The sequence below is a fragment of the Pseudopipra pipra genome, chromosome 1 (assembly GCF_036250125.1).
Source record: "Pseudopipra pipra isolate bDixPip1 chromosome 1, bDixPip1.hap1, whole genome shotgun sequence".
In the NCBI taxonomy this organism is placed as follows: domain Eukaryota; kingdom Metazoa; phylum Chordata; class Aves; order Passeriformes; family Pipridae; genus Pseudopipra; species Pseudopipra pipra.
In genome coordinates, this window is record NC_087549.1 from 134,047,709 (window position 1) to 134,075,178 (window position 27,470).

The 27,470-nt window shown below is 38.1% G+C and overlaps 1 protein-coding gene across 7 annotated transcripts in view; it reads right to left on the reverse strand.

Moving 5' to 3' along the window:
* Window positions 1-14,110: 14,110 nt before the first annotated feature.
* The window catches only part of CROT (carnitine O-octanoyltransferase), a 30,018-nt gene continuing 16,658 nt past the window's right edge, over window positions 14,111-27,470 (reverse strand). For 4 of the 7 annotated variants that reach the window (XM_064678661.1, XM_064678670.1, XM_064678652.1 and 1 more), the window contains exons 5-17: window positions 27,287-27,411; window positions 24,745-24,853; window positions 22,712-22,805; window positions 22,484-22,609; window positions 21,950-22,051; window positions 21,257-21,340; window positions 21,047-21,154; window positions 20,680-20,810; window positions 19,273-19,396; window positions 17,278-17,356; window positions 16,406-16,499; window positions 16,111-16,230; window positions 14,111-15,047 (exon numbers count right to left, since the gene is read on the reverse strand). In XM_064678661.1, coding sequence (XP_064534731.1) covers window positions 14,927-15,047; window positions 16,111-16,230; window positions 16,406-16,499; window positions 17,278-17,356; window positions 19,273-19,396; window positions 20,680-20,810; window positions 21,047-21,154; window positions 21,257-21,340; window positions 21,950-22,051; window positions 22,484-22,609; window positions 22,712-22,805; window positions 24,745-24,853; window positions 27,287-27,411 — 1,417 coding nt within the window. In that variant the 3' untranslated portion in view covers window positions 14,111-14,926. Of the gene's footprint in view, window positions 15,048-16,110; window positions 16,231-16,405; window positions 16,500-17,277; window positions 17,357-19,272; window positions 19,397-20,679; window positions 20,811-21,046; window positions 21,155-21,256; window positions 21,341-21,949; window positions 22,052-22,483; window positions 22,633-22,711; window positions 22,806-24,744; window positions 24,854-27,286; window positions 27,412-27,470 lie in introns of those variants that run through there. The other 3 variants (XR_010435793.1, XM_064678683.1, XM_064678692.1) reach the window with 3 other exon arrangements.

Consider the following 27,470-nt stretch of genomic DNA (forward strand, 5'->3'; position numbering starts at 1 on the left):
TCCATAACTTCCTACCTGTCTCCTTCTTGTGGACAGGGCAAATCATTTTCAGAATTTTTTGCCTCAAGATTCCCATATCGTGTCCAAAACCAAAGCATCACAGTATTCATGCCACTAAAAGGAACTTCTGGATCACACTACATGAACAAAAATTTTTCAACTATTGTTTTTATCCACACCTTTTGTTTCTAAATACTGGTGCGGCCTCACCTTGAATATTGTGTGCAGGTTTAGGCACGACAATATAAGAAAGACAGTAAGCTGCTAGAGAGTGTCCAAAGGAGGGCAACGAAGACAGTGAAAGACCTTGAGGGGAAGCCATGTGAGGAGTGGCTGAGGGCATTTTGTCTGTTCAGCCTGGAGGAGACTGAGGGGAGACCTCATTGCAGTTACAACTCCCTTGTGAGGCGAAGAGGAGGGACAGACACTGATTTCTTCTGTGTGGTGACCAGTGACAGGTCCTGAGGGAATGGCCTGAAGTTGTGTCAGGGGAGGTTTCAGTTGGATCTTAGAAAGCGGTTCTTCACCCAGAGAGTGGTTGGGCACTGGAACAGGTTCCCCAGGGAAGTGGTCACAGCACCAAGCCTGACAGAGTTCAAGAAGAGTTTGGACGATACTCTCAGGCACCTGGTGTGACTCTTGGGGATGGTCCTTTGCAGGGCTAAGGGTTGGACTCAATGATCCTTGTGGGTCCCTTCCAACTCAGCATATTCTGTGATTCTGTAAATTCTCAAAGCATATTGCAAACATTAAGGTTCACACAGTAAGAAATATTACACCTGATTCAGGGGGAATCATTTCAATGTCTTCAAGTGTTTTCGCTTGCTGACTTCAGTTTCAGAAATGATAAATAACTGACAAAATGATAAATAACTTACGTCCACTTACTTGGATGCCAGCCAACAGATTGAGGTTACATATTTTAGGCATCTGAATATAGTTTTTATCCATTTACCATTATATAGAGTAAGTCATTACATCTTTTATCTTAAAAATCCATGTTAGAGAATTCACATATCAAACAGTCATTTGAATACTGTGATAATTTTTTTTATAGAAATAAATCATACTCTCTCTCAGAGGACATTTTGCTAGGCCTAACAAGTTATTTTAGTTTTCTCACACAGTATAAGTTTGCCATTTCACTGGTCGTATTTTTCTTTAATTTTGTTATATTGTATTTCACATAATTATAGTTCATCTGCTTCTCTTACTACTACTGCCCAGTATTACATATCTAATTCAGTAAGATATCCTGTATTCCTTTGCCCTAGTCCTCTCACTAGTTCTCTGTACTGATCCTCTCAGTTTCGTATCTAGAAAATTTCATTATCATGAGTATTGTTTGCATGCCCAAGTCAGTAATATAAGTAAAAACAATAAATCCCCAGACTGACTGAAGAATTAATGTTGTCAACTCCCTTGGGTACATCTCCCTGCTGAACACTGCTGTCTTCCTTCAAACTGTTTTTTACCTTACTGTTCTTTTATTACTTCACAACTAGTGTTTAATAATTTATCTCGTGGCTTTAGGATAAATTGGCATTACTTGTCATTAATGAAGTCCCAGTGGATTAACTTTGCTGGGTCTATCCTCTCTAGAAAAAACAGTACTAAAGAAAAGTAATTGGGTTTATTCTTCACTTTCATAGCTCATGATATAATTTTTCATGATAATGTTTTTTCATGATTAAATTTACCACCATTTATTTCAGATTTTATTGTTTTCTTCAGGATTTGTTTGTAAGCTTCCCGTGCTGTTTTTGTCAAGATAAAAGTTTGCAATTTCTCAGATTGCTGTTTCCGTAATAACTCTTCAGTCCTGTGGCTCTAGCCACAATTTGAAATAATCACTAAACCTCTTTGTTACTGAACCAGTGTTATGTTTGCCAGTTTATTCAATACTCTGGAATAAAGAGTTCATGATCACCATGAAAAGCACATTCCTTCCTTACCGTTTTCCATTTTAGGTCAGATGCGGTAATTAAAATACCCTAATTTATTTTGACCACCTTGCTTTTGGCACCATGCACTTCTGTGTTTTTTTTTTTTTTACTGAAAGTTGAGGCTGAACTAGAGTTTCAAAGCCATCCCTGGTGCAATTACCATCACGATGCTTTTTAATTTCTAAGACCCAGGAAATGAAAAACCATTGTTGCAGTCCTTTTCTGTGTATGTTCATCTGTAATTACATTAACATAAAATTGCTCAGTATATCACAAGATGAAAGGTAGTCATTATATTTTCTTCTACTCTTAGCAAGATCTTTCTTGGGCTTGGACTATTGTGTACAAAAATATTTTGTACATCTTCAATATTTTTCACGGGAAATTTATGCATATACACAATGAAAGAAAAGGTAATTTCCAGTATGTTCTGATTTTTTTTTGTGTTTGGATTTTTTTCCTTTCAGATACTGAAAAATCAAGAAAATGTCAAACACATTTCTATCAAACAGGCTATTTCAACCAACATTTCTATGGGTATTGCTTTCTTTTTTGGAATATGCATCATATGCCTTGGCCTTCTTTGATGGTTTCCAACTTTTATACATTTCACAATCCTAAAATTCTTGTGATTGATGAGGTAACATTGGCTTTGGATAGTGACAGTGACTCAGTTGTGAAGGCAGCACTGGACAAGGTCAGTATTGATCAGTGTTGAAGTGCTTTTGTAAGTGCTCATGGAATTCAGTTAATGATCTTATGGGCTAGGACTGAACAGTACCAGACTTCTCCAAACAAGCTTTAGTCTTCGGAGCACTGGAGAGCTCAGCCTGTGCTAAAAGCTAAATATTCCCAAGCCTGTGTGCTATGCTCTTATTATCACCCAGCAAAGTAATGAAAAAACAACTCGAGGGTGTCTTCAAGAGCAGCTGTTGCATGTTGACTGCTGTCTAGACATAATTTATAAACCACACAGACAACTGAAAATAGTAGCTAATCCTGTATTCCTTGTTGTCCACTCTAAGCAAGTTTACAAACCACTTACCAAACAGTTTCACCTATTCCTCAGTCTGAATCAATCATATTCAGTGTTGTTTTTTTTCCCCACCCCTGTTTCTTTCTCTTACTATGCCTCTATACTTATGCTCTGGATGAAGACAAATTCCCACCATTGCAAAAACATTTGCAGCAAAGATCACAGTTTCTTTATGGACAATATCTACAGAAGACATTTTTCTGGCAGGTGCTATTCTATCCCAGAAGAAGTATCTAATCTACCTTCTCATCGTCAAAGATCTTTTAGTCCCTAATATTTACTTGGACACCCAATTGCCACTAATTTCAAGAAGAGCTAGACTACCTGTCCACTAGTTCTAACTCCAGATAATTCACAGTACTCTGTGAATAGAATAGAATAGAATAGAATAGAATAGAATAGAATAGAATAGAATAGAATAGAATAGAATAACTATGCTAGTTATCACACACAGGGACCTTTCTCCCAACCCATGACCCATCAAGTGAATCCCAGAGACAGCAGGACAGAGAGCTGCTTATTGAGACATATTTGGTGGGATTCCCAACTAAGTGCTGCAATATAAAACATATACAGCTAGTTTAAACAAGTTATTAGCTTCTCACCTCCCCCACATAGCTTTTAAATATGTCATATGGTGAGATGAATCTTCCTGTTGACACTTCTGGCAGACCATGCCAGAAAGACTTGCTCAGACTAGACTATCCCTGATTGCTGATGTTAAGCAAGACAAAGCTAAGCTGTTGTGTGCCAAGCATTTGTTTATCCTCCTCTTGCCTAATTTTTCTTTTCCCAGCTGTGCTGAGCGTGTTCCTCCATAGAAGGTTTACATCCAGTGTAGATTAGACCACTTTTCCCTACAGGGTTTACCAACCTCTGATGAACCTCTGTATACTGTTTGTGTGAATGGGGCATTCTGCTTTTTATAATGAAGGACCTTAACTTGATTTTCTTCTACTTTTTGATGTGATTTTAAATTTTTAATATAATTTCAGACATAGTGAAGTTTTCAGTCTACCGTACTGTGTACTATTAGTCTAACTGGAATGAATTGATCCAAAAGGTACTTCCAGCTTTGCAGTGTTTTCTCTGTGAAAAAATTTCAGTAGGAAAAAGCTTCCCCAAAGAGTGCTAAACTTCAGCTTAATAAAAATTCATATCAAGTAAAATGTTCAAGTTTAATGTTCAAGTTTAATTCAAAGTTGTGAATTACAGCAATTCTGAACAAAAAAACTTTCTTTAAAAGTAGGAAATTAAAATGAAGTCTAATTAGAAGGTATAAACATTGTGGCAAAAATGTTCTGGAGCTCACTGCTTTTCAGACCACTTTTCCAGATCACAGGACTATAAAATCACTCAGATTGCAGGTGACCATCTAGTCCAACCCCCACTGAATGCAGGATGAACTCTGAGGTCAGTGCAGGGTGCTTGAGGCTGTGTCCTGTTGGGTTTGGAATACCTCCAAAGATGGAGACTCCACACCCTCAAGTCATCTGCTCCATTGCCTCCCACCCTCATTGTGAAAACTCAAACTCTTTTATGCAAGTACTTTTGCAAATCAACAGCCTCTCAGTGAGTCAGACTCCTGAAGTTCTGTCATTCAGACACGGTTTACCTTGAATATTTTTATTATCTCTCACACTCTCTCCTGAATTTCTCAAGCAGTTTCTCTCAGGTCTTAACTTTGAAACAGCTGGAAGTTTTACACCTGATTTTCTTGGCTCCCTCCACACATTGAAAGTCCCTCTCATTGGCTTTCTGATTCTCCTTTACTTTAAGGTTCTTTTATTTAATTTTTGATTTTAAAGACACTTTCTGGTAGGTCTCTTCAGTTAACTTAGTTAATTCCCTCCCCATCTTTCTTGTACCCCCTTTAGGTACTGGAAGGCTGCAATAAGGTCTTCCTGGAGCCTTCTCTTCTCCAGGCTTAACAGCCCCAACTCTCTCAGTCTGTCTTCATAGGAGAGGTGCTCCAGCCCTCTGATCATCTTCATGGTTCTCCTCTGGACTCCCTCCAACAGGTCTGCATCCTTCTCTGGGGCCCCAGAGCTGGATGCAGTACTCCAGGTGGGGTCTCAGGAGAATGGAGTAGAGGGGGAAAATCACCTCCCTCAATCTGCTGGACACGCTTCTTGTCACGGTTGGCTTTCTGGGCTGCAAGCACACATTGCTGGATCATGTTAAGTTTCTTATCAACCAATACTCCCACGTCCTTCTCTGAAAGGCTGCTCTCAATCCATTCTCTGCTCAGCCCTTATTTGTGCTGGATTACCTCAGTGCAGGTGCAGGACCTTGAATTTGGCCTTGTTGAGTTTCATGAGGTTTGCATGGGCTCGCTTCTCAAGCCAGTCAAGGTCCCTCTGGATGGCTGTAAACAACTTTTAGCATCATACTGCGTTTCTCTTCAGGTATCAGGAATTGGGGATTGGTCACAGGAAGAGGGTAAATACATCATCTGTTCCAGGGGAAGCACAGAAGGAATCAACACTGACTGGACAAAACCCACAGTCTATTTAGAAAAGCAAAAAAAGGTTCAGAATACATCGCCATGAACTTAATATAAAATCTGTTGAGCTTGTGAGCGTCTCTATATTCTTACCTGCATGTGCTTTCCATATCTAATGGGATAAGAAAGGAACGGGATAAGAAAAGAATGGGATAAGAAAGGAACACAGTCTCACTTGAGAGGGAGTAACTTTTAAATAAATTGTGGGAAGGCATCCTATATGTCTGGTTAAGGACTCATACATTGATAACATCCCACAAGAGTTCTGTGGAAACACCTTTTCCTCTGAAGCTAAAATTAATTGTTTGTTGCAATATTTAAAATAGTTTGAGTAATATTATGAAACAAAATTACTTGCATGTGGCAATAGCCTAATAGCAAGTTAATTCATTTAATTATAGAACAAAACTAAAACCATGTAATTAGTCATACAACTCAAATAACACACCATTAGTAGAGAATAATAACTATTTTTGTCTAATGTTTTGATATCTATTGTCTAAAATGTCTGTGTTAGCAAATAGATTCCTGAAACTTAAGATATAATTATCAAGCTCTCTAAGGACTTAAACTTGGAAGAGATCATATTCAGCAACAAGTAATGAATTGTTCTTTTAACATTCAATATCATCAAATGCAAAAGGTGGTCTAAAGTCTCAACTTCTTTTTCTGGATAGTCCCATGAAGGGTAAGTGGGATTTGTGACTAATCCTTTCAGGGAAAGGCAGAAACTGTTATTATTGGAAGTAATGGGATGTTTATATAGCATTCATTGGTCTTGTCCTTCTTCTTTTATGGTATTTATACTGGGTACTGAGTAATAGTAAGAATTTCTGCAGTTAATTAGTATGGTTTTTAAAGATCAGGTACATTGAGGTTTTCCAACATGGAATATGGGATAAGGAGCACATTATAAAGAATATACACGTCCCTCATTTCCCTTTATTAATGTATTGAATGTATCTTGATGCAATCCTTTTATTTTAGAATAAAATTGTGCTTCCAGTTTAATTTTTCAAAATTATGAAATTGGATGAAACTGAATGGCTGTAGTTTGTTATTGGATATTTTTATATGATTATTGATAGGGCCTTACAATCCATATTTTCAGTCATCATTGCAGACATTATAGGGATGGGTATAAAACAAAGAAGCAATTGTATGCTTTACTTTTTATGATTGTTTCCCAATGACCTTTATGATGAACCAATAAAATTATATTTATTTTTAAATATGCGCTGCAAAATTGAGGATCGGGCAGAGCTCCTTGCTATGGAGAATGCAAAATGTCTGCTCAGCGTCCCACAGAGCAGTGATGCAAATTGCACATCCTCAGCCAGATCAGCTCACACATGCTGATTGAGGAGAGGTTCTCCCTTGAACTCCCTGAATCTGCTTCGACCTTACCCCTTTAGAGCAGGCACTATGTCAGCAGGAGCAGTGACCACCCAAGAGCCTTCTCTTGTTCCCCCAAAAGGTGTGTGAACCTGAAGATGAGCCTTGCTCTGTCTTGCCCACATAGGCTCAGCCATAGCCTTTCAGAAGATATAAAATGACACAAGGCAATGCAAAAGCAATAAGATGAAAGCTATGTGAGAAAACACTTCTGAGTAGATTCTTCATTATAGACAGAATTTCTGTAAACCTTAATTTATGGTGTAAGAAAAAGAAGTTGCCTTCTCAAGAGAGTGATATTTTATATATACTGGTGAGAATTTTGTAACATTTTCAGTCAGCACACAATACTTTGTTGAAAAGGTAATAACATTTATACAGTGTGGGATATTATTAAGGTTTTGACAGTGCAGAAGACAGAAAACCTGAATGTGATAGTGTATATATGCCTTTGTGGCCTTATGTATCCATATGCCGTATGTCACTTACATGCCATACCAAGAAAAAACACAGGGCCATGTTATTTGCATGAATGGTAGAAGTTAATCATCTTATCTACCTGCTGCAGGAACCTGAATCAGTTTAGTAACAAATACAGCCCTGGAAGCTGAACCTCAGATTCATGTTTTAACTGTTTTAGGATGAGGTTCTCAGTCTTGTTTACTCATGTTTTTCACACTTATGCCACAAAATAAGGAAAAAGAAAAAATGAAAACAGAGCAACATCTGCATTTACTGGAGCATTTTTTACAACCAGTCAAGTCATAGCATATGACATGAAAGACATCGAAATAGCCTGTCTTAAATTTTTTATACTCATACATGAGGTGTTACCTTCCAAAGAAGTACTGGATTCTGCACCTGGGACAGGGCAACCCTGGTTGTGTGTATAGAGTGGGGAATGAGATGCTGGAAAGCAGTGCTGCTGGAAGGGATCTGGGGGTCCTGGTTGATGGCAAGTTGAATATGAGTCAGCAGTGCCCTGGCAGCCAGGAGGGCCAACCGTGTCCTGGGGGGCATCAGGCAAAGCATTGCCAGCCGGTCGAGGGAGGGGATTGTCCCGCTCTGCTCTGCGCTGGGGCGGCCTCACCTTTGAATGCTGTGTTTTTTCTACAAGTAAGTTTTTGTTACTGCAATTTTTCATGGTATTTGAGGCACTATATCTCAACTGTGCAGTTCTCAGCAGCTAAGTCTTAAGCAGTACACAAGAAAAACTATGAAGAACTTGCACTATCAGATAGGCACAAAATACAGGAAGAGGTTTAGAATTTTCTCTGTGCCTCTGCCCTTGATCCCATTCCTGCGTAGTCTGACCTTGCATGGCCCTGGCCCAGGAGTGAGAGATTCAACAATATGTCTTTGTGCACACTGAGTTGTGCTGTAGTCAGTGAATATCTGTGCAGGTTCAGAGGCTTCCTCTAGAAAATAACCAGCAGCACTACAGTTTTTTGACTGTAAGCTCTTAGAGAGCGGGAAATCCCTGGTATTTGTACAGTGCCTGAAACAAATACAGGGTCTTACAACATCTTCATAAATGACTTGGATGCAGCACTGGAAGGAATACTAAGCAAGTTTGCAGATGACACAAAACTCAGAGGAGCTGTTGACTCCCTTGAAGGCAGGGAGGCCCTGCAGAGAGACCTCGACAGATTAGAGGACTGGGCAATCACCAACCATAGGAAGTTCAACAAGGGAAAGTGCCGGATTCTGCCTCTGAGATGAGGCAACCCTGGTTGTTTGTATAAACTAGGGAATGAAATGTTGGAAAGCAGTGCCACTGAAAGGGGTCTGGGGGTCGTGGTCAATGGCAAGTTGAATATGAGTCAGCAGTGCCAGGAGGGCCAGCCGTGTCCTGGGGGCATCAGGTAAACCCAGCTGGGTGAAGGAGGGGATTGTCCCACTCTGCTCTGCACTTGTGTGACCTCACCTTGAATATTGTGTGCAGTTTTGGTCACTGCAATATAAGAAAGGTATTAAGCTATTAAAGTGTGTTCAAAGGAGGGCAACAAAGATGGTGAAGGGCCTTGAGGGGAAGCCGTATGAGGAGCAGCTGAGGTCACTTGTTCTGTTCAGCCTGGAGAAGAGGAGACTGAGGGGAGACCTCACTGCTGTTACAACTTCCTTGTGAGGGGAAGAGGAGGGACAGACACTGATCTCTTTCTTCTCTGTGGTGACCAGTGACAGGTCCTGAGGGCATGGCCTGAAATTGTGTCAGGGGAGGTTTAGGTTGGATCTTAGAAAGCGGTTCTTCACCCAGAGGGTGGTTGGGCACTGGAACAGGTTCCCCAGGGAAGTGGTCACAGCACCAAGCCTGACAGAGTTCAAGAAGCATTTGGACAATACTCTCAGGCACCTGGTGTGACTCTTGGGGATGGTCCTGTGCAGGGCTAAGGGTTGGACTCGATGATCCTTGTGGGTCCCTTCCAACTCAGCACATTCTATGATTCTATGATTTGTGATAGCACCAAGCCTGTTACTCTGAACTAACTAGTTTCTGATTGAGGTTGGATAAAAAAAAATTCTTGTAATTGAAACACTGGTGGGGCCTGAAGACTGCTACAGGATATACACTTGTTTCTTAAAAAACGTCTTGTTCTTTCTTCTACCTTATAGGTGCTAAATTTAGGTTTTAAAAGCTTGGATTACCTCAATTACAGCTAGAATATTTTTTACTTGATAATAATATTTTTAATATTGTATGCAGATAGTTACTTTATTTATCTGAAAAAGACAGAAAATGTGATTAGGTGCTAAAAAAGCTTTTTCTTTTTTCCTCAAACAAGATTTCACATTAGTCAAAACTGAAAAAATCCTTCCAATGAGGCTTCCATCCATAGTATTTAAAGCACCTATGAGACAGGTAAAAGCATTATATTTAGTTCCATGGTGCTTTAGAAATGTTTGTTTTGTAATATCCCATAAATTGTGTTTATTTAAGCAGATACGCTACAATCATATCCATAAGATGACACATCGATTTCTTAAGCTCAGTTTAGAAGCTGACTATACTAAATCTTCATTACAGGCCCAGGTAGATATTTTAAATGGCTTTACAGCCTTGTTATTGATGTAACTATAGATCAAGTGTAGGAGAGCTCAAAGGTAATGGCAGTGTTTGTTTAGCTTTTTTAATAAAATCAAAGCACCTTTGGACTGAGGACCAGAGAAAGCAGGCTGTGCTCTAAGAGACTGAATCTGAAATTCAGATCAGTCTCCATGGACAGCTAACTCCATGTATGGACTAGGATCCACACACAATTACTAGGACCTGGATATTTGACTAACTGCACTCACTAAACTCGTGCTTGCTCCTCTGCAGCTAGCACAGTGCCAAAGACAGCCACAGTAGGGATCAGGTCTAGGAGCAGGGCTCTGAAGTAGATTCAGCAACAAATTATATCATTTTTAAAAGTAATCAGCCTGAGATCCAAGCACAGCAGTCTCTAGTTGCTAAGCAATGAGTCGGACAGCAAGGCTTCTAATCAGCCTTATCAACATCAATTGAGAATTACCCTTACTGCTTCCTGGAGCTGGTGCAGTGGTGAGCTGCTCAGCATCCCTACTCAGCTACAGTGTGTGAAAGGTATCAGTGAAAACTGGTAAACTCTACCTGGGAGGAACAGCCTGCACTGATACCTGCCCTGAAGGCTTGACAGCATTACCAGTTTGTATTTTAGCACAGCTAGAACTAATTCGGGTATTTTTTTCTCTCTTTTGTTGCCACTCCTACCCTTATCAGTTGATATCCTACCAAGTATCTTTTTTAATTCATCAGGTATTTTAGGGAAATATTGGTGTTCAGTGTCTTATTTTCAAACCACAGTGTAAATTCAATCCTTCCCTGAGTTTCTATTAAATTTTACTCTCACTTGACCCAGCCGTAGGCATGCACGTGTTCCCTGAAGTAGTAGAAAGCAGAGCAATGTGAGACTAGACACATCACTCCCTTGTTATTCACTCACTACAGACAGTGGTTTATCTCAGCCACTGGGATGATAATCTGATATATCCGTAAGTCTGGGATCAAAGAGGTTTCCAAACATGCACAGGGGTTGCCCCAACCCAGGTGGAGCACCTTGCACTTGGTCTTAATAAACCTTATGAGATTCCCATAAGCCCACTTCCTGAGCTTGTCCAGGTCCCTCTGGATGGCATCCCATCCCTCAGGTGTGTCAGCCCTACCACTTGGCTTGGTGTCATCTGCAAATTGCACTTGGTCCCTTCGTCTGTGTCATTAATGAAAATATTAAATAACACTTGTCCAAATATGGACCCCTGAGGGACACCAATTGTCACTTATTTCCATCAGGACTCTGAGCTCTTGACCACTACCCTCTAGATGCAACCAGCCAACCAATTTCTTATCTATGTAACAGTCCACTCATTAAATCCACCTCTCTCCAGTTTAGAGAGAAGGATGTTGTGGGGGATTGTGTCAAAGGCTTTACCAAAGCCCAGATAAATGACATCTGTGTAACCTGATGCAGTCACTTTGTCCTAGGAGGCCACTAGATTAAATATTAGGAAAGATTTCTTCACTGAGAGGGCTATTGAGCATTGGAACAGGCTGCCCAGGGCAGTGGTTGAGTCACCATCCCTGAAAGTGTTCACAAAACATGTAGATGTGGCACTGGCAGACATGGTTTAGCGGTGGGCTTGGATTAAATGCTGGATTAAATGGTTGGACTCGATCTTAGAGGTCTTTCCAACCTTCATGATTCTATGATGTTACTTAATCTGTTGTGTTTTGTGTTTGTAGATTGTCTAAGCATTTATTCTACTCGTTACGTAGAGAGAAGGATCTGCTAAATGTATGGGTATAGTTAAGTTTTTGGAGGTTAGCTCTTGAATTTAGCGCTTCAAGGCTTCTTGAGTTGGAGGGTAAGTCACATTTGCTTCCAAGCTGTTTTCTACATTTACAGTAAAAGCTGATGATTCACAAGCCTAAATAAGAAGTTAGAAGAGATTTATTTTTAAAAGAATATATGTGTTGAAAAAAAAGAAACATGTTCTTTACATGATAGGGTAACCAAGAAAAAAATCGTAATACTGTCACTAATTATTCGTAAAGTTTTGCCAAACAAGTAACCTTTTTGAGTGCATTCTAATGCACAAAGTTATCTCATAGTCACATTGCTGATTATCATCTCATGCCAACTTCCTTGGAGACCATTTGTAAGATGAGTTACATGACTGTTAGACGATGACCTGAATATCTGGTTTTGGCAGACTATATTAACCAAAACAATTTTTTGCAGATCCCCAGTTTCTGGCAAAATTTAAAACATATGCAATTCAGCAAAATGTTTCACTCACAACATATCAAGCAAACCTGAAGGAAAACAAGCATCAAGCATCTATTTTAACTCTAGGTAGAAATCTACTTTTTTAGAAGAGAGGTTCTTCCTGGAGAACTACCTATGGAGAAATGCCATCTTCATACACCATAAGTAAAAATAAACTACTCTCATTAAAAGGCAGTGAAAAAATGACATAGCTAAAAGAGAGTAAATGTATTTCATGCCTTCCTTATGAGCAGCAAAATTTGTCATACACTTATCTAATGAGTCAAGTAGCTCCTGGTACAATCCATAAGCACACGATTCATTTTTAGGAATGGCTAGTGGTTCCAAGTTTCTCCTTCAGGAGTTTTAAATGGCCAGGAGTTTGGAATTTCTCCTTTAGGAGTTTTGAAAAACTCCCGATTTTCAAAAAAACGCTGAGAACATACCCTGTGAAAGATAATTTCTTTATGGGTGAGCTCAAAATCACTAGCTGCTTTTGAAAATGTGGACACATGCAGTTCCAAATGTATTTGCAGGTGATGTGGGCTTGTTCAGTTTATCCTGACTGTGCTCCTGCAGTGATGACAGCTGCTGACATTATCCTCATGACAGGTTGCACAAGATCAATGGAAAATAAACTCTCATTGCTGGCCTGTGCTGGAATGTATGCTGCCTCTACTTCACTGTTATAATTCATTCTAATTGGACATATCGAACAGCAGCATATCTAAAAATGTTGCAGCTATGCTTTCAACAGTATGTAGACATACTTCTATGGCAGTTATTAATCATGTCTAGAAATATCCATATAATTTTTTCTGCTGATTAATATCTGCTCCTAGACACAGATTGCTTTGGAAGCAAATTTGGAAAATTTTTCTATTTTCAAATAGAAAATATTTGAATTGTTGTTACTTTGACTCAGGGGGAAAAAATGAGCTTAGGTATGGACAAAGTTTGCAAGCATGACAGAGGTTTAAGAATGCTTCTTAAAAATATATATATTGAAACATTCTTTTTAAAAATGAACATAAATTAACACCAATAAACTGAGTGACAAATTATCTCTGTCAGTGCACAATAAAATCTTCCATTCTAAACTCAGCTTTGACATAAAAAATATAGATTATCTTTCCCTTCAAGCTAATGTTCTTGACATTTTAAATATTGTTCTAAGGTAATGTTCTAAATTATCTGTTTTCCCCTGAAGTCTCTGTTCAAAGCAAACTGTCCTTATTGCAGTTGCAACCAGGTTTACTAACGCAGCTGAGGGGTAAAAGGTAAACTGTCAACAGAACTTATTAAAATAGAGAATAAAAATCAGCAGGCCTGGCTTGATCCAAAATCCTAATCTATCTCACAGAAGTCACAGCATCATGAAGACACAGGCTTCACTAATTGAGAGATTTCAGAAAGTCATTTATGTCCAAGAAAGAGGGTGAGTTATTATAAGCACTGCTGAACAGGAATGGATTCTTTTTCTGCATGAGTTTTGGAAGATCTCAAATAAAACATTAAACAATGAATGGTTGTCAGATTTAACTGAGAGAGAACATACAAGTAGCCCAGTAAAGGCAGGGAAGACAAAGGCTGAAATGAGGACACCGTTTTTTTGAGGTAACAAGATACAGTGTAACACTGTGGCTTGTAGAGGAGTATCAGGCTTTGAGGGAGGAAATAAAAAGGGAAACTGTTCTCGCTACTGTGGACAATAAATATGCAACAGTGCTTTCAGAGGGCACAGAAACTGGCTCCATGTTAGTTAAGAATGAAGCTGTTTCTGTAAAACAAATAATAAGATCTCTCTCAAACTCTACAAGCTAGAGAAAAAACAATGGGTACTTTGGAATCCTAATTTCAAGTTCACCTGTTCCCAAGATCATCTCTCTCACACAGTGTTGCTACACATAAACAGTCCAGCCATAAATCAATTAATACAAAGTTGATTTTTAGAAGAATTTTATTTCTATGATAGGAAAATACAAAGCTGCTCAGAGGAATCAAGTATTAAAATCCTGAGAACCATATCAAACAATTCAGTGCTTATTTTTATTGTGTACTATTAGTGTAAAGCAGCAGATATTCACAGTTCACTTCAAGATGAAAACTAAGAAATTTGAAACCCATGCTGCTTTCTGTCTTTATTGACTAATTCTTTTTCAAAATACTTCAGATTGTAGTGTTCTCATACTACAAATGTAGTGGGAACATCCCCATTAATGGATACAAGATTTATTTGGTATAATCCTGATAGCAAAAATGAAAGATAACTTATACCATATAACCTAATAGAGGCAGCCCTTCTGTTTCACAAACCACTGTGAACAGGAAGCATAATCACCTAAGAGGGTAGTGTGGTTACTTTTAAGTACACAGTTAAGTGCTCCACTGGCATAAACAGTATCAGTAGACTACAAACTATTCTACATTTCTACATGCTACTACTGAGATCATAAATACAAGTCTCCCATCAGTTCTCCACTCCAACATCTTGTCTCGAAGTACATTTGCATTGTTGAGGCATATTTTAATATTGCATAGTTCTACACAGATAAGGTACTACTGCTTGCATTGCTGCTGCAAATGGCTACATTACTCTTCAAGGGGTACTGTTACCACAGTAAATCACATAAAAGTACGTAGACTTCACATAGATCATTAAATGTCTTGAATGCAACAGTACTCTTGAGTAGCATTTCATTTTTAATTACTACCTATAACTCGTGACCTTGTAAAGCCTTTTACATCATTATCAAGCTTACAGTTGAGCTGTAACTGTTAACTGTAGCATGTCATGAAAACACTGGAACATAGTTCTACACAGCACTTCTGCATCAGTCTCTGGACATGATTTCCAAGAAGAACAGGTTGCAACGATCCTATCAATATAGAAAACAATGAGGTTACCACACTTAATTGTCATGGTCTAGGATGAAGTCACACAAAGGAACACAAATTCTGAAGTAAAAATTGTCACATGAACATACTGTCTCAACATTAATAAAAGACTCAGATCACTAGTGCCTTTAGTAAGCAATAATGCTGACAGATCTTGAAACCAGGTACTTTGATTTAAATACCCATTACTACATATGCAGTGACACTACTTTTCTGCTTATATTTGAAAATGCTGTAAATTATAATTCTTCTTCTGCAACTAGTTTAAGGTTTTAAGTACTTTTTTTTCTATTTACCTAATGAAAAGTAAATCTTTATCTAGTTCCAATTATTTTAAGAGAGCCATAGATCAAAGTATAAATGGTTTGTATACTCAAACTGATTCAAATGTGCATGCAATCTATATTTAGCTTTAGGAAGAAGTCATTTGAATTACACCTAAGTCATAAACCAGCAACTTATCTCTACACATTCTAGTTGAAGTATTTTTAGATTTCATACAAAAGCAGTAATTTTTGTCTGTAAGACCAATAAGCCAAAGTTGAATCTTTTCAAATCTCATGACTTCAGAAGTGAAACCAAATGTTTTAGCCTCTTATTGTTACTCACAAAAGGTCTGGTTTGAGTTGTGTGTGTCACTCCATGAACGATGGGCAGTGTGCTCATCTGTACTTTTATCTGCTCTAGCTCAGTTAAAAAACTTTTCGAAAAACACCTCTCCATGTTACAAATTATCTCTAAAATGACAGCCTATTTTAAAGTAAGTTAACTTTTTTTGTTACTCCCTTCTTTCACCTTCCCCACCCTTTACTTCTGTTCATTGTCAGTATCTTGGTGCTCACTTCACCTCAACCATTCATCCTGCCTCACACATATGCTTTCCCAGAACATCAGTGTCTCTATTTCATGTACCTCACTTCTCAACCTCTCCTGACACGTTCAGCCATATTTCTTCTGTCTTTTCCTTTTCTCATTCTAATTGTTAGCCACCTCTCCCTCTGTGGTAAAGGCAGAGCCATACCTAAAATGAAATTATAACCTTACCTGTCATCTCTGATTGAATAAAAAAAGCCATAGCCATGTTGTACCATAGGGAGTGCAGATCCACTAAACCTAGTGTAGCCAGTCAGACTAGTTGAAAGGACAAAATTCCCACCTCCTCCACTGTAAAACAACACAAAACAAAAGCAGCACTTTTAAAGGTAATTTAAAACAAAGTGAGTTTAATAGAATAGTTATTTTATCCTAGAGATTAAGAAATCAGCACATATAAGGCCCATGCAACAAAGGCCTTGGTATCAAGGGATACAACTCCCCACAGGACAAGAATATGAATTACCTAGCTGTGAAGGCCTTATCCCCATACAGTTCTGGCACTGGCAGTCCTTGCTCCTGTGCTATGAGCAGGAGACCCAGAAGATGACGATCAAAGCCTGTCAAATAAATGCAAATACAAAATCATTAACAGCAGCGTTTCCTGTTTTTCCGCTTCTTCTGGTCTGCATAGCTAGGAGCTCAAGTAACAGCTGAAGGACAGATAAACAACACAGTCTGCTAACAAAGTAGTATTGTAGCATCCAAAAACATTTCCCACATGTTTGATCTAAGAGACCGTCATCACTTTCAGCTTGCAGCACTGAGCACAAAAGCAAATTATCTAAGTAATAGAAACCCAGCACAGTTCCTGTGGAAAACAAAACACAAGAAAACTCCCACTTGAGACAAGGAGTGAAAGTGGCCCACTAGCAATTATGTGAACAAGGCAAAAAGGCTTTCAGGGCCAGAACTGCCTAGAGAACACACCATGTAGAATGGAGAGAGTATGAAGTTCACCAGGTGATTATTTCCCAGATACTCATTCATAAAATAATGTACTGCACTATCACAGATGGGTTAGAACCTCACCCAAATCTCTCCTCTGCCTTAGAAGAGCACATTTTTCATTTTCCAGACAGGCATATATTTGACTGGAAGGTATTCCAAAATAATGTTTAGCTAGGTAGAAAAACTTTCAAAGTGAACATATCTTTGGGGTACAAGGAAAGGCCCGAGGACTAGATTTTAGTTCTTCTCCTCAAAATTAAAGTGTAAAATGTTAAGGGATAGTTTTTATTCAGGTGGAAAATAAGACAGAGAAAATGTATTAGCATACATATATTCCCTTTTCACCACAAGGAAAAAAACCAAAAAAAAGTTTTGATGCCAGAGTACCTCTTCCATTCTCACATTCTTTCCTCATTTTATTGTGCTTTGCAAATGCCTTATGCATCAGCTGTAGTCGTTGATAAGTCTGTGTAAAGTAGGGGGAGAGAGAACAAAAATTAAGAAAAAAGAAAAAAAATGCAAATGAGTAACACATTAGGAATCACAGATCAGCAAGTTTTCCCTTTCACAGTTTCTAACAATTTTAGATAGAAGAAAATGGAGGAACTTTAAAGGTACATTAGAAGCTCTCTCAAACTCCTTCTCCTAAATCCAAATTCCTTTTTCAGAAGAATGTGCTCATTTGCTTCCTGTATCTCTGTTCTGTTACTCAGATCACCTGTGCACTGAACAATATTCTAAACCTCATGCTCCTTTCCCAAAAATCTGAAATAATGAAAAGTAACCACTGTGAACTAGAGTAATCAAACTCCAAAATTTTCTATAATGCCCTTTAGTCAGAAGGACACTAGCTTTTACCAGGTGTGGTTGCACTTACATGATCATCATGCCTTGAATCAGACAAAGCAGTTGGACTAAATGATTATTGTAGGCCCCTTCCAACAGAAATATTGTATTCTATTACTTTTCATGACAAAAAAAGGAAAGAAAAAAATGAAAAACACAAAAGTAGAAAACAAAACAAGACTCTGACTAATATATACAGATGCCAACTGCATTCCCAAATTTTCTCTGCTAATTGTCAGTTCTGCCTAACGTTATTTTTTTTCAGTTTTATATTGAAACTTATGTGTTAGAATCAGAGAGAATATAAATAGCATATTTTTTATAAAGGAGAAACAGTTCTGGACACTCAAGATCTTAGATCTTGCTAGTTCTTTAACTACTTAAGCACTCTCTGTCCTTTTATTCATTACACAAGAGGTTGCAACACAGAATGTGAAATAAGAGCAGCAGCCACTCAATTTGAATAAAAATCAAGCTACTAAGCTCACAAGGAGCAAAAGAAAATTTGAGATAAAAGTGTTTTTTCCAAAGTATGTAACTTTAAGGTACTAAAATGTACCTAAAGGTAGACTTTTAAGCATGTTAATTTCAATACTACTGAACACAGTTTTTAAGCCCCAGGAGTTCAGCATTAAAAAAAACAACAGGGTGATATTTGGAGATGCTATTTAATATTACAAAGAGAAAAAGGCTACCATTAGTGTTGGAAGCCTGATAAATGGTTAGAAGGTAAATGAAGAGCAGGGAAATAACAGGAAAGCAGATTTGGAAAGAAAACTGAGTTTTAAAGCTGCAGCACATGCCAAAAGAAGCCAGTGAAGACCAGGAAAAAGTTCTCTTGAAGGCTAGAATTATCAATCACACATACTTTCTGACAGCCATATTCCTGTATGTTTTTCAGATGCATTAATAATATACACCCTTTGAATTTTCTAAAGACACATAGACCTTTGTCTCAAAAATCTTCTCCTTGCTTAATTTCTCAGGCTCTGAGAAATGTGCAGGGAGGAGAACAAAAAGAGCTTTAGTACAGCTCTCACTGGGAAAGAAATGCATGTCATGCTTTGCCAGCCAAGCAGTTGCTGGGAAAAGAAAAGGTCTCTGGTTCAGCTATTCAGAGACACTGGAATACATTCCTGTTGCCACTAGGACACAAACAGATTTCAATTTTGCTCTCTGATGGAAATATTAGATAAACATTTCCTGATTTCACTTGGAAATTAAAAAAACATAACCACAGCAGAATACTTCAGATCCAACCCAGTAACTTTTTGAGGTGTGAAAAAATATCAGTGTAAACATAACTCAAGACAGTTACATTCTTGAAACCAAAAGTCAAATAGGATAGAAAAACAAACAAGCTCATACATGACAGCACACCTCAGAACTAGAGTTTAAGCAACTCAACATTTGAAATCTGTCTCACTGGAAAGATGCCAACTCCCATCAATGAGACAACACAAGAGCAAGTTTTAAGCAGTTCAAATGACAGGCCTTCTAAATACATGATGATTAAAGCAGGATTTCAGTATTTACACTGTCAGAAGGATCCAGCATGGACTTGCACCATTCCACTGCTTCCATAGTACACGGTCTTATGGTCTCTGTGCGGCCATGATAGAAACGCCTGGTCATGGCAGTTTCGTAACAGCAGCCCGGACTAAGAACAAAAATTAGGGAAGAGTATCTCATTACCTTAACAAAACTATTCGCTCTCTCAAGGACTCAAAAAGTCCTGCCAAAGATCTTACACATTTAGCTCAGTTACAAGTACCAGAAACCCACTAATTTTCTTTAAGTTATGCGTCCAAAAAAGAGCCACAAAGGAACTCTATGCACTCTTATGAGACAGATGACTGAAAAAAGTGCCAGTACTACAATCATACCTTGAAAAGACTGTGTTTTCTGCAGACTACAGATCTACCAGGCTCTAGCAAAAACAGGCTGAAATTACCCAAACTTCTGTTTCACCATATATTTCCATTGAAGAAACCACCTACATCACCCAAACCCTCAAAAATTAAGTGACACATTTAAAATAAGCCATGTGTCTCAATGTATTTAGAGGGAAAAGGCTCAAAACCTTATCTGCTGCATACTGACAGCCATCCAGCTTTTACCTGGAGCATGTCGAGGTTTGTGACAGTCTACCATTTAAAATACAACTTCCGTGAAACATACTTGTGTGTTTACAACAGACCAAACAGGCTATTTCAGTCAGACAATTTATCCTAATGTTCAGTAAACAGAGATCTACCAGCCTTTGTTACAATGTGATCACATCACCAGTGACTAAGCATCACACTCCTATGATGAAACTTTCCTTCTGAAGCACGCAATACTCGCCAGGTCAGTAATGACTTGTACAAGCCATAATAGGTGCTAGTTAGTAAACAGAAATTCGGGAACACCAATACCAGGAAGAATGATGCCTCTGATCAATAATACAAAATAAAATGCCACATCCAAAAATGTAGAGGCAGGCATTTGGAGGCTCTCTATCTCTATGATTCTGCTCAAAGCTTAACATCCAATGCTGCTAAAGACAGTGAGACACTGAGGTTTGTGAGGCCTTTTACAGGCTTGGAAGACTAAACATTTTACTGATGGCTGTCACTTGCTACAGATAAAGCTTTTACAGATAAAGAATCCTGACCCATTAAGCATTTGGTGTTTGCCCAAATATTTCCCCTGTACAGCTAAAATTCACCTTTTTGTGGACTGTGTTCTGCCATCCATTCCACAATATGTACACACGTTATCCCTATGGTCACAAGGGCAAAATTCTGAAGCAAGTATGGTCTTATGCAACTGTTACTTCAAAAAACCCTTAGTTCTTCATTCTTACATCACCATAGCAAATTACACACTAACATTGCAGAGCCACTGCACCTCTTTACTCAAGAAACTAGGTTTTTTATTCCTAATCTGATGTTTTCTTACCGTCCGTGGCATTTGTAATAAGCAAGCTGAAGGGCAAGCTGCACAAATGTATCAGGATGAAGTTTCTTCTTCCTAAGCAATGCTTTGCCAAAGGATGTGAAGGCATAAGACACCAGTTGCAAGTCAGATACCTGTCATACCAAAGGAAAAAAAACCACAGAAGTCAAGAAATATCACAACTTGATCCACTTCAAAAGACAGTCGCATAAACCAACAATGCAACAAATTTAACCACCTGTTAAGTTCCCCGATTCATCAATTCATCAATAACGTATTTATTCCTCTTCTCCAGCATGGAGAAAGACCAACTAAAAACATGTAAATAGAATGAAAAAAACCAGCTAATAGAAGCATCAAGAAATTCCACCTGCTTGTAGTACAGTTCTTTAGTACGTCCAATTTCATTTATAATTTTTGGATCCACTGTGAATACAAGTTCCTCTGGCCATGGAATATCCCTCACATTATCTGATCCCTGGGAAGATGAAGACAGAGAGAAAAAAGGGAAAACAGAATATATTATCCATAAGAAAATACATGTTAACTATAAACTTGAAAGTTTATAAAGGATAGATACCTTCCATTTTCCCTCATTTTCAATAATCTTCTTTTCGGCATAAGCTAACATGGTAATTAAAGCCATGGCATCAAAAGGAGAATGCTAAAATCAGAGAAGACAAGATATCACATTATTTGCATGACTGCAAGATGATCAAATTGTGGTTTTACCTACCCCACTCTTTTACCTTCAGATCAACAGCTTTACTGCACAGGGTTGCACTTGTTTTCCTAGTTCTACAATAAACAGAAAACTGCTTTAAGTCCACCCACTGTTTTGACTGCTCTGCAGCTGGACAGGGAGGCACAATGTACTGCTGCTGCGGAAAGGCAGATTTCAGGCAAGATGTAAGCCCTTCTGGTCATGCAATAATGAGTCCGAAAAACCAGGAGTTTAAAAAACACAGCTGTTCAAATAGATGCATCATACGAAGAGTTAATTTTAAGCCTTCTTGTGCACTGTGTTTTTTTTTATTTTGGAACTCCCTCATTAAATACTCTAAGAAATTATTTCAGATCTCATGCTCGTAATTCAAGTATGGTATAATATCAAACACTGAGACTGCTTTTAGAAAGTCGTCAGACAAGGTGCCTGGTAAACAAGGCTATACTAGAGAGGAACACATTAAGCATTTAAAATAATACTCTAAAAGGGGAAATTCAGTAAACAAATACTCAAAGGGTTTATAAGATGGAAAAAATTTCAACTTACATCACAGAACGCGCTGCAGGTTCCATTGGAAAAGAATATGCTATTGTAGGATTTATCTCCCCAGCGTACAGTCGGATCACCTGTTAGTCCCAGCCTTGTAAGCTAAAGCAAAGGTTACATGCTGCGAGTTTTAAAAAACACTGAGTTCACTGCCAACCTCTGTCAGCTAAACTTAGTCAACATTAAGAGGGTGAGATCTCCCTGACAGATAAGACATTTTCATCCAGTTCAAGTGAAATATGATTATAAGCCCAAGTTTTAATTAGAAGTGTGATCAAAAGTTGATGACTATGTTTCTGAAAACCCTGAAGGACAGACGGTTAAAAGCTTATGAAGGTAGATTTCAGCCATTCCCCCTAAGAATGTCCTAAGAATTCAAACTATTAAGTTTTCCTATGGCTCAAAAAGAAGTACTATTTGCATATTTATCTGCTTCATTTTCTGTTATAAAAGAGCAAAAATCTACTGTATATATGCAGAAGAAATTTTTATGAGAAGATGACCAGTTATAAATTATCAAAAATCCTTATCTACCTCAGTGTAGTCCTCAGGAGTTGCATGGGGACTAGAATCATCAAGGCAGACCACAAACAAACTTTTCTGAATTTTTTCCAGAAGAGTTAAGTTCTTTGGATCAAGATCAATCAAATATTCCCGTAACTAGAAAGCATAAAAAGACAAAGCTAAGTCAAATAATGTATTTCCAGTGACCACAAGGCTTTTTCCTGATACCTCAGGAACCAACTATTGAAGTATTCCTACCTCTGCCCATTTTGTCCTTTCATTGCTTGTTAGGGCTGCCAGTCCCGGTCCATCTGGCTCACTATGGCATCTTTTCTGAATATATGTAAGTTGCCTGTAAGAAGATTTCAAAAACTGAAGTTAACAAAGAACAGACAGAGAGAAAACAAAAGTCACCGTTTTTTCCTCTCTTTTTTTTGCAAAGCTGGAGTTTTGGTTCCACGTTCACGAGCCAATGTGAATTTTCAGGAAGCATGAATCATTTCCCTCAAACTCTAAGGACAACTGAAGAACTGCTCTGTTTTTAGACACTAATGGTTAATTCAAACTGCAGCTACGAGCCCAGTACAAACTTATATATAAACAATCATGATTCTAAAGCATTATTATGCACTTCATTTAAAACTAGACTTAAGACTTCAACGGTGTAGATCAGACTTTGTGGAGTGCAGACATCTGAAATACTGCAGGCTTTGCAGATTTATAGCAATGAATCAGTACAGGACAAACATTCCACTCAAGATAAACCCTGAAATTTAAAGCAGAACACTAGCTTTAGTATATCCTAAATGTAGAGTCTGAATTACATGAGAGTAATTCTCCTCCTACCTTTTCCTTGCATTTTCCTTTAGAAGAACTATTAGCAGAGAGGTAATTTTAAGTTTGCAAATTCAGTTTTTCACATGCTGTTCTAGTGTTAAAGAAACTCCACAAATTACAGACACTCAATCCTGGCTTCTGCTTTGTTCTGGCACTCTTGCCCATTAAACTTCACTACTGATCATTAGTTACATAGTTATCAAAAATGTAAGACACCCATTATGAGGTTATAAAAGAAAACCCAAAAAACCCCCCCACCAAACCAAACCAAACCCAACCCAACCTGGTCTTCCTATAGACAGTAGCTAATGCTACTGGGGGTTTTGTCTGTATTCCAGGTGTTCATTTATTTGTTACTTGCTTAACAGGTACAGCTACAAAAACCAGAAATATGTACATTAAAATATTACATATTAAAGTACCAGACTTTTTTAAAAAGTGATTTTTAGTTTAACTGATTTTTGTCTTGCCTGAGGAATTTGGCTGTACATTTTTTGCCAGTTTTAATTACAAGCCTTCTGTTGTGCTCTATAAGCAGCACTTTGACAAATGCAGTAAGTTATTCCTAGATAAGATTAACAACCCTTTCTTAGTAAGTACATGTATATAGATTCCAAATTGATCACAAGAGACTTATGATGAAACTACTTCTGCATGTGACATCAGAGTTAGACCAACAGAGTGGGAAACTTTGTGGCCACAACTGCACTGACAATTCAAAAGCCAGCACCTGAACATGCTACCGGGACATAGGAGATACAGCACAGAAAAGCTTTAAACGTTGCCTGTTACACTACTGTTGAAATTTAGTATTTGAAGAACCAAATTCTTTCTCTCTGTTCCTTTGCAGCAGCTCAGGAACATGAAGAGCCACAAACATGGCTGGTTGTCACAGGCCTGGGGCAAAGAAAAGAACAGCAAGTGAAATGCTGCTGTACTGCCCTGTAGCTGCGGGAAGCCAATCAGTGCATGCTACAGGTTTGGACTCTGCTGCTCTCACCAACAGAAATTCCAGCCTCTCTACTCTTGAGAAAATTGACCACAAGTGTATTAGTTTTAAATCAACATGACAGTGGTGTTTCATCTTTGATAATGATTAAGTAGCAATGAGACAATTATCTATACGGATCATTCCTGAAAGGAATGATGATACTTATAATCCTAATATTTCCATGTAAAGAAGCTTCATATATAACGGATATTTTCTACTAAAGTATCTTCTTTCAGCCTTTTGTATGATGCTGTATGGGTGTAGTACAGCAGTACATAATAATTATGTTCTACAGAAAGAAGTTGCCATTCAATAAACAAGAATTTAGTCAAATCTGAACCTTCAGCTAGAGGAGAAGCTGCAGCCTCTCTCAAACCTAATTCTCTGGACATAGAAAAAAGAAAGCCTCCTTAGTACGTAGCCTAAATAGGACAGCTCATTTAAGACAAGGTATTTTGAAAACCTGAATATCTCTGGAGGAGTCACCATACTGCCTTCATGCATAGCATCAAATGCAAACACTCGACCTCGACACAGAACTATTAAGTGAGATGGGCATTCACCTTCAGCCTCTGAAATGAAAAATAAGAATAAATAAAAATCCAACCTTGGGGATAAAGTGAGTGACAGATACAGGAAAAACTCAGCAAGTCCTACAAACCCTTTTTTGTTCAAAATGTGGCAGACTTCATACAGTTAAAAACAGGAAAGATTAAAAAAAGAGTAACTTTTTAAGTCCAACTGCCTGATCTTACTGCAAATTTGATGACATTTTAAAAAACAACAGAAGTCATACATAACTTTCATTGTTATAAACTACTTCAAGTCATTGCCATTACCTAGTAGTAAGTGTCATTTATTTGGCTATCTTGCAGGAACCTCCTCTGCTGAAATGAGTGTTCCCTGCTGAAAAGCTGATCTAGCAATATTTCTCGCTTGAATGAGTGTTGTTTGTTGAACAAGTCTGCTGCTAGTTTTGGTTATGCACCTCGTGATGCACTGCCATGTCAATCACACCTGACCAGCACAGGCATATCTGTAAGAAGGGAGCACTGACACACCAATGTGGCCACTATACATAAACACAGATGGTACTGGCCTGCTCCAGGCCAGGTATATTTATCCAGCATTGCCCTACCAAACCCATCTACCCGGAAATTAGACTAAAGCTGAAGACACGACCTAGGTGCTAAAATTCCAAGAAACATTGTTGTATTTTTCCTCAAACTAGCCAAGTACTCTTCTCTGGGAAAAAGAAGAAATGTATACTTTACCCACAAGTATGGAACTGAATGAGCATCCAAAGAAATCCTAACCTTATCTATATGGCTGTTATATCTACCTTTACGGTCCTACTTTCTAAATCAAATAACACAATTTAACATATACCTGGTTAAAGACATTCTAGAGTGAGGAATCTGTCATTTCATTTAGACCTCATCTTTATAGATCATGAAATTAATTTGTAACATAGCAAAAATCAGAAGAGATGACATCCAATTCAATTACTTTAGGTAGCATTCTCCTAACCTTAGCTGTCTACAGGAAAGGGCAGAATTAAGTTTGGAAGTTACCATACCTAGAATTATGTGTCTGATACGTCACTACAGTGTCACACAGTGGTCGAGATCTACCCAATACACTCAACAACATTTAATGAGCTCCTCACCTGTTCTCATGGAGATGTCTGCTGCAGGCTGAACCAAACAGCTCCCTCGGCTCTTAGTACAGTTTTTAGCTCCAAGGTGACATTACCTGACAAATTTTAGGTGCTCTACTCTGCAATCTAAATACTACTTCAAGTGTTTAGACCATGTCAGTTCCCCCTATGGCCAATGGAGAAAAACAGACCCCTTTCCAGATGGCAATTCCTTCTACCTTAGACAGTACCTATCTTACATACTTGTGTATTTTAATGGCCCAAATCCTTCACTGAAGGTATTCGTATTTCTCCATGAATCACAGAGAAACAAGACAACTAACTGGACCAAATATTTCACCTGGAGGCAGACAATCTACATGGAAATGGATATCACTTGCTGTGTATGACATGAAAAATTACATAAGCAAATTGTTGTTTAATGATGTTCTTTGCAATATTTTAAGGCAGAATAGGGAGAGGAATTACATAAATTGCCTCTCCACCTTTGTTTATTAAGTGTGATCATAACAGAACACTGACTTCCCACCATTTGAATGTTTCTTCTAAGTTTTAGTACTTGAATTGACTCTTCAACTGTAATGCTAAAAAAAAAAAGAAAAACAAAAAAAAAACCCTTGAAAACTGACTTCAACTTTGCATTTTCCCATCATCTCATGTGGTATGGAGATTTACTTGGATATTTTCTATGGAGCAAGGCAATACCTTCTTCTTGAATTCCTGAGTCCATGATATCTAGAGTGACACTGCTAAACAACCCTGGATGCATCAGAATGTGTGTGGAAGGGCTGTTCTTGATCCTGAACCCTAGAAAACTGTCAGGAGTTTAAGAGAATGCCTTTATGGAGCTCTATGAAGTACTTTCAAGACTGATAGTAGAAGCAGCTGACCAAGCCAAGAAAGAGCACAATGATAAAAAATATCCCAACAGAATATATGGGAATACACTTGAGAAATATCTTCTCAAATGTGCAAAAACATGCAATTATTAATGATGTTGAAATTCTGTCCATATAATACATGGAATCCACACACAGTTATAACACACAGAATTTGTCTTTTTTCAGTTCTTAATGCTGGCACACTTATTATAGGTATCAGACTGGTAACATACAATTTGAAGTAGAGCTTTTTTTTACTCTTTATTTAGTAAGGACTAAATATTGGACCGAAAAGGGCACTTGGAGGTGAGATGTCTTCTTTGCTTTCTTATATAAGCACTCAACAACTAGTATCTGACCTAGTGCTTGAGGAAGCAAGTTATTTTATGGTTCAAGTGAGCACTCCATTGGCCCATTAATAAAAATCATTTGCTTGTATTAACCCCCAATTTTCATTTGTTTACCAGTTTTAAAATAAGTGCCGATCGAGTCTCTGGTAACCCCAGGAATTTTGCAAGTGCAGAAGAGCATTCGAAATTGGTTCATGTCCAGAACTGTATTCCCAGATCTCTCTATGGTCACCTTCTCTCTGTAGTAACAAATACACCAAAATTAAATATGAGAAATTATAATGATGGAACTAAATGA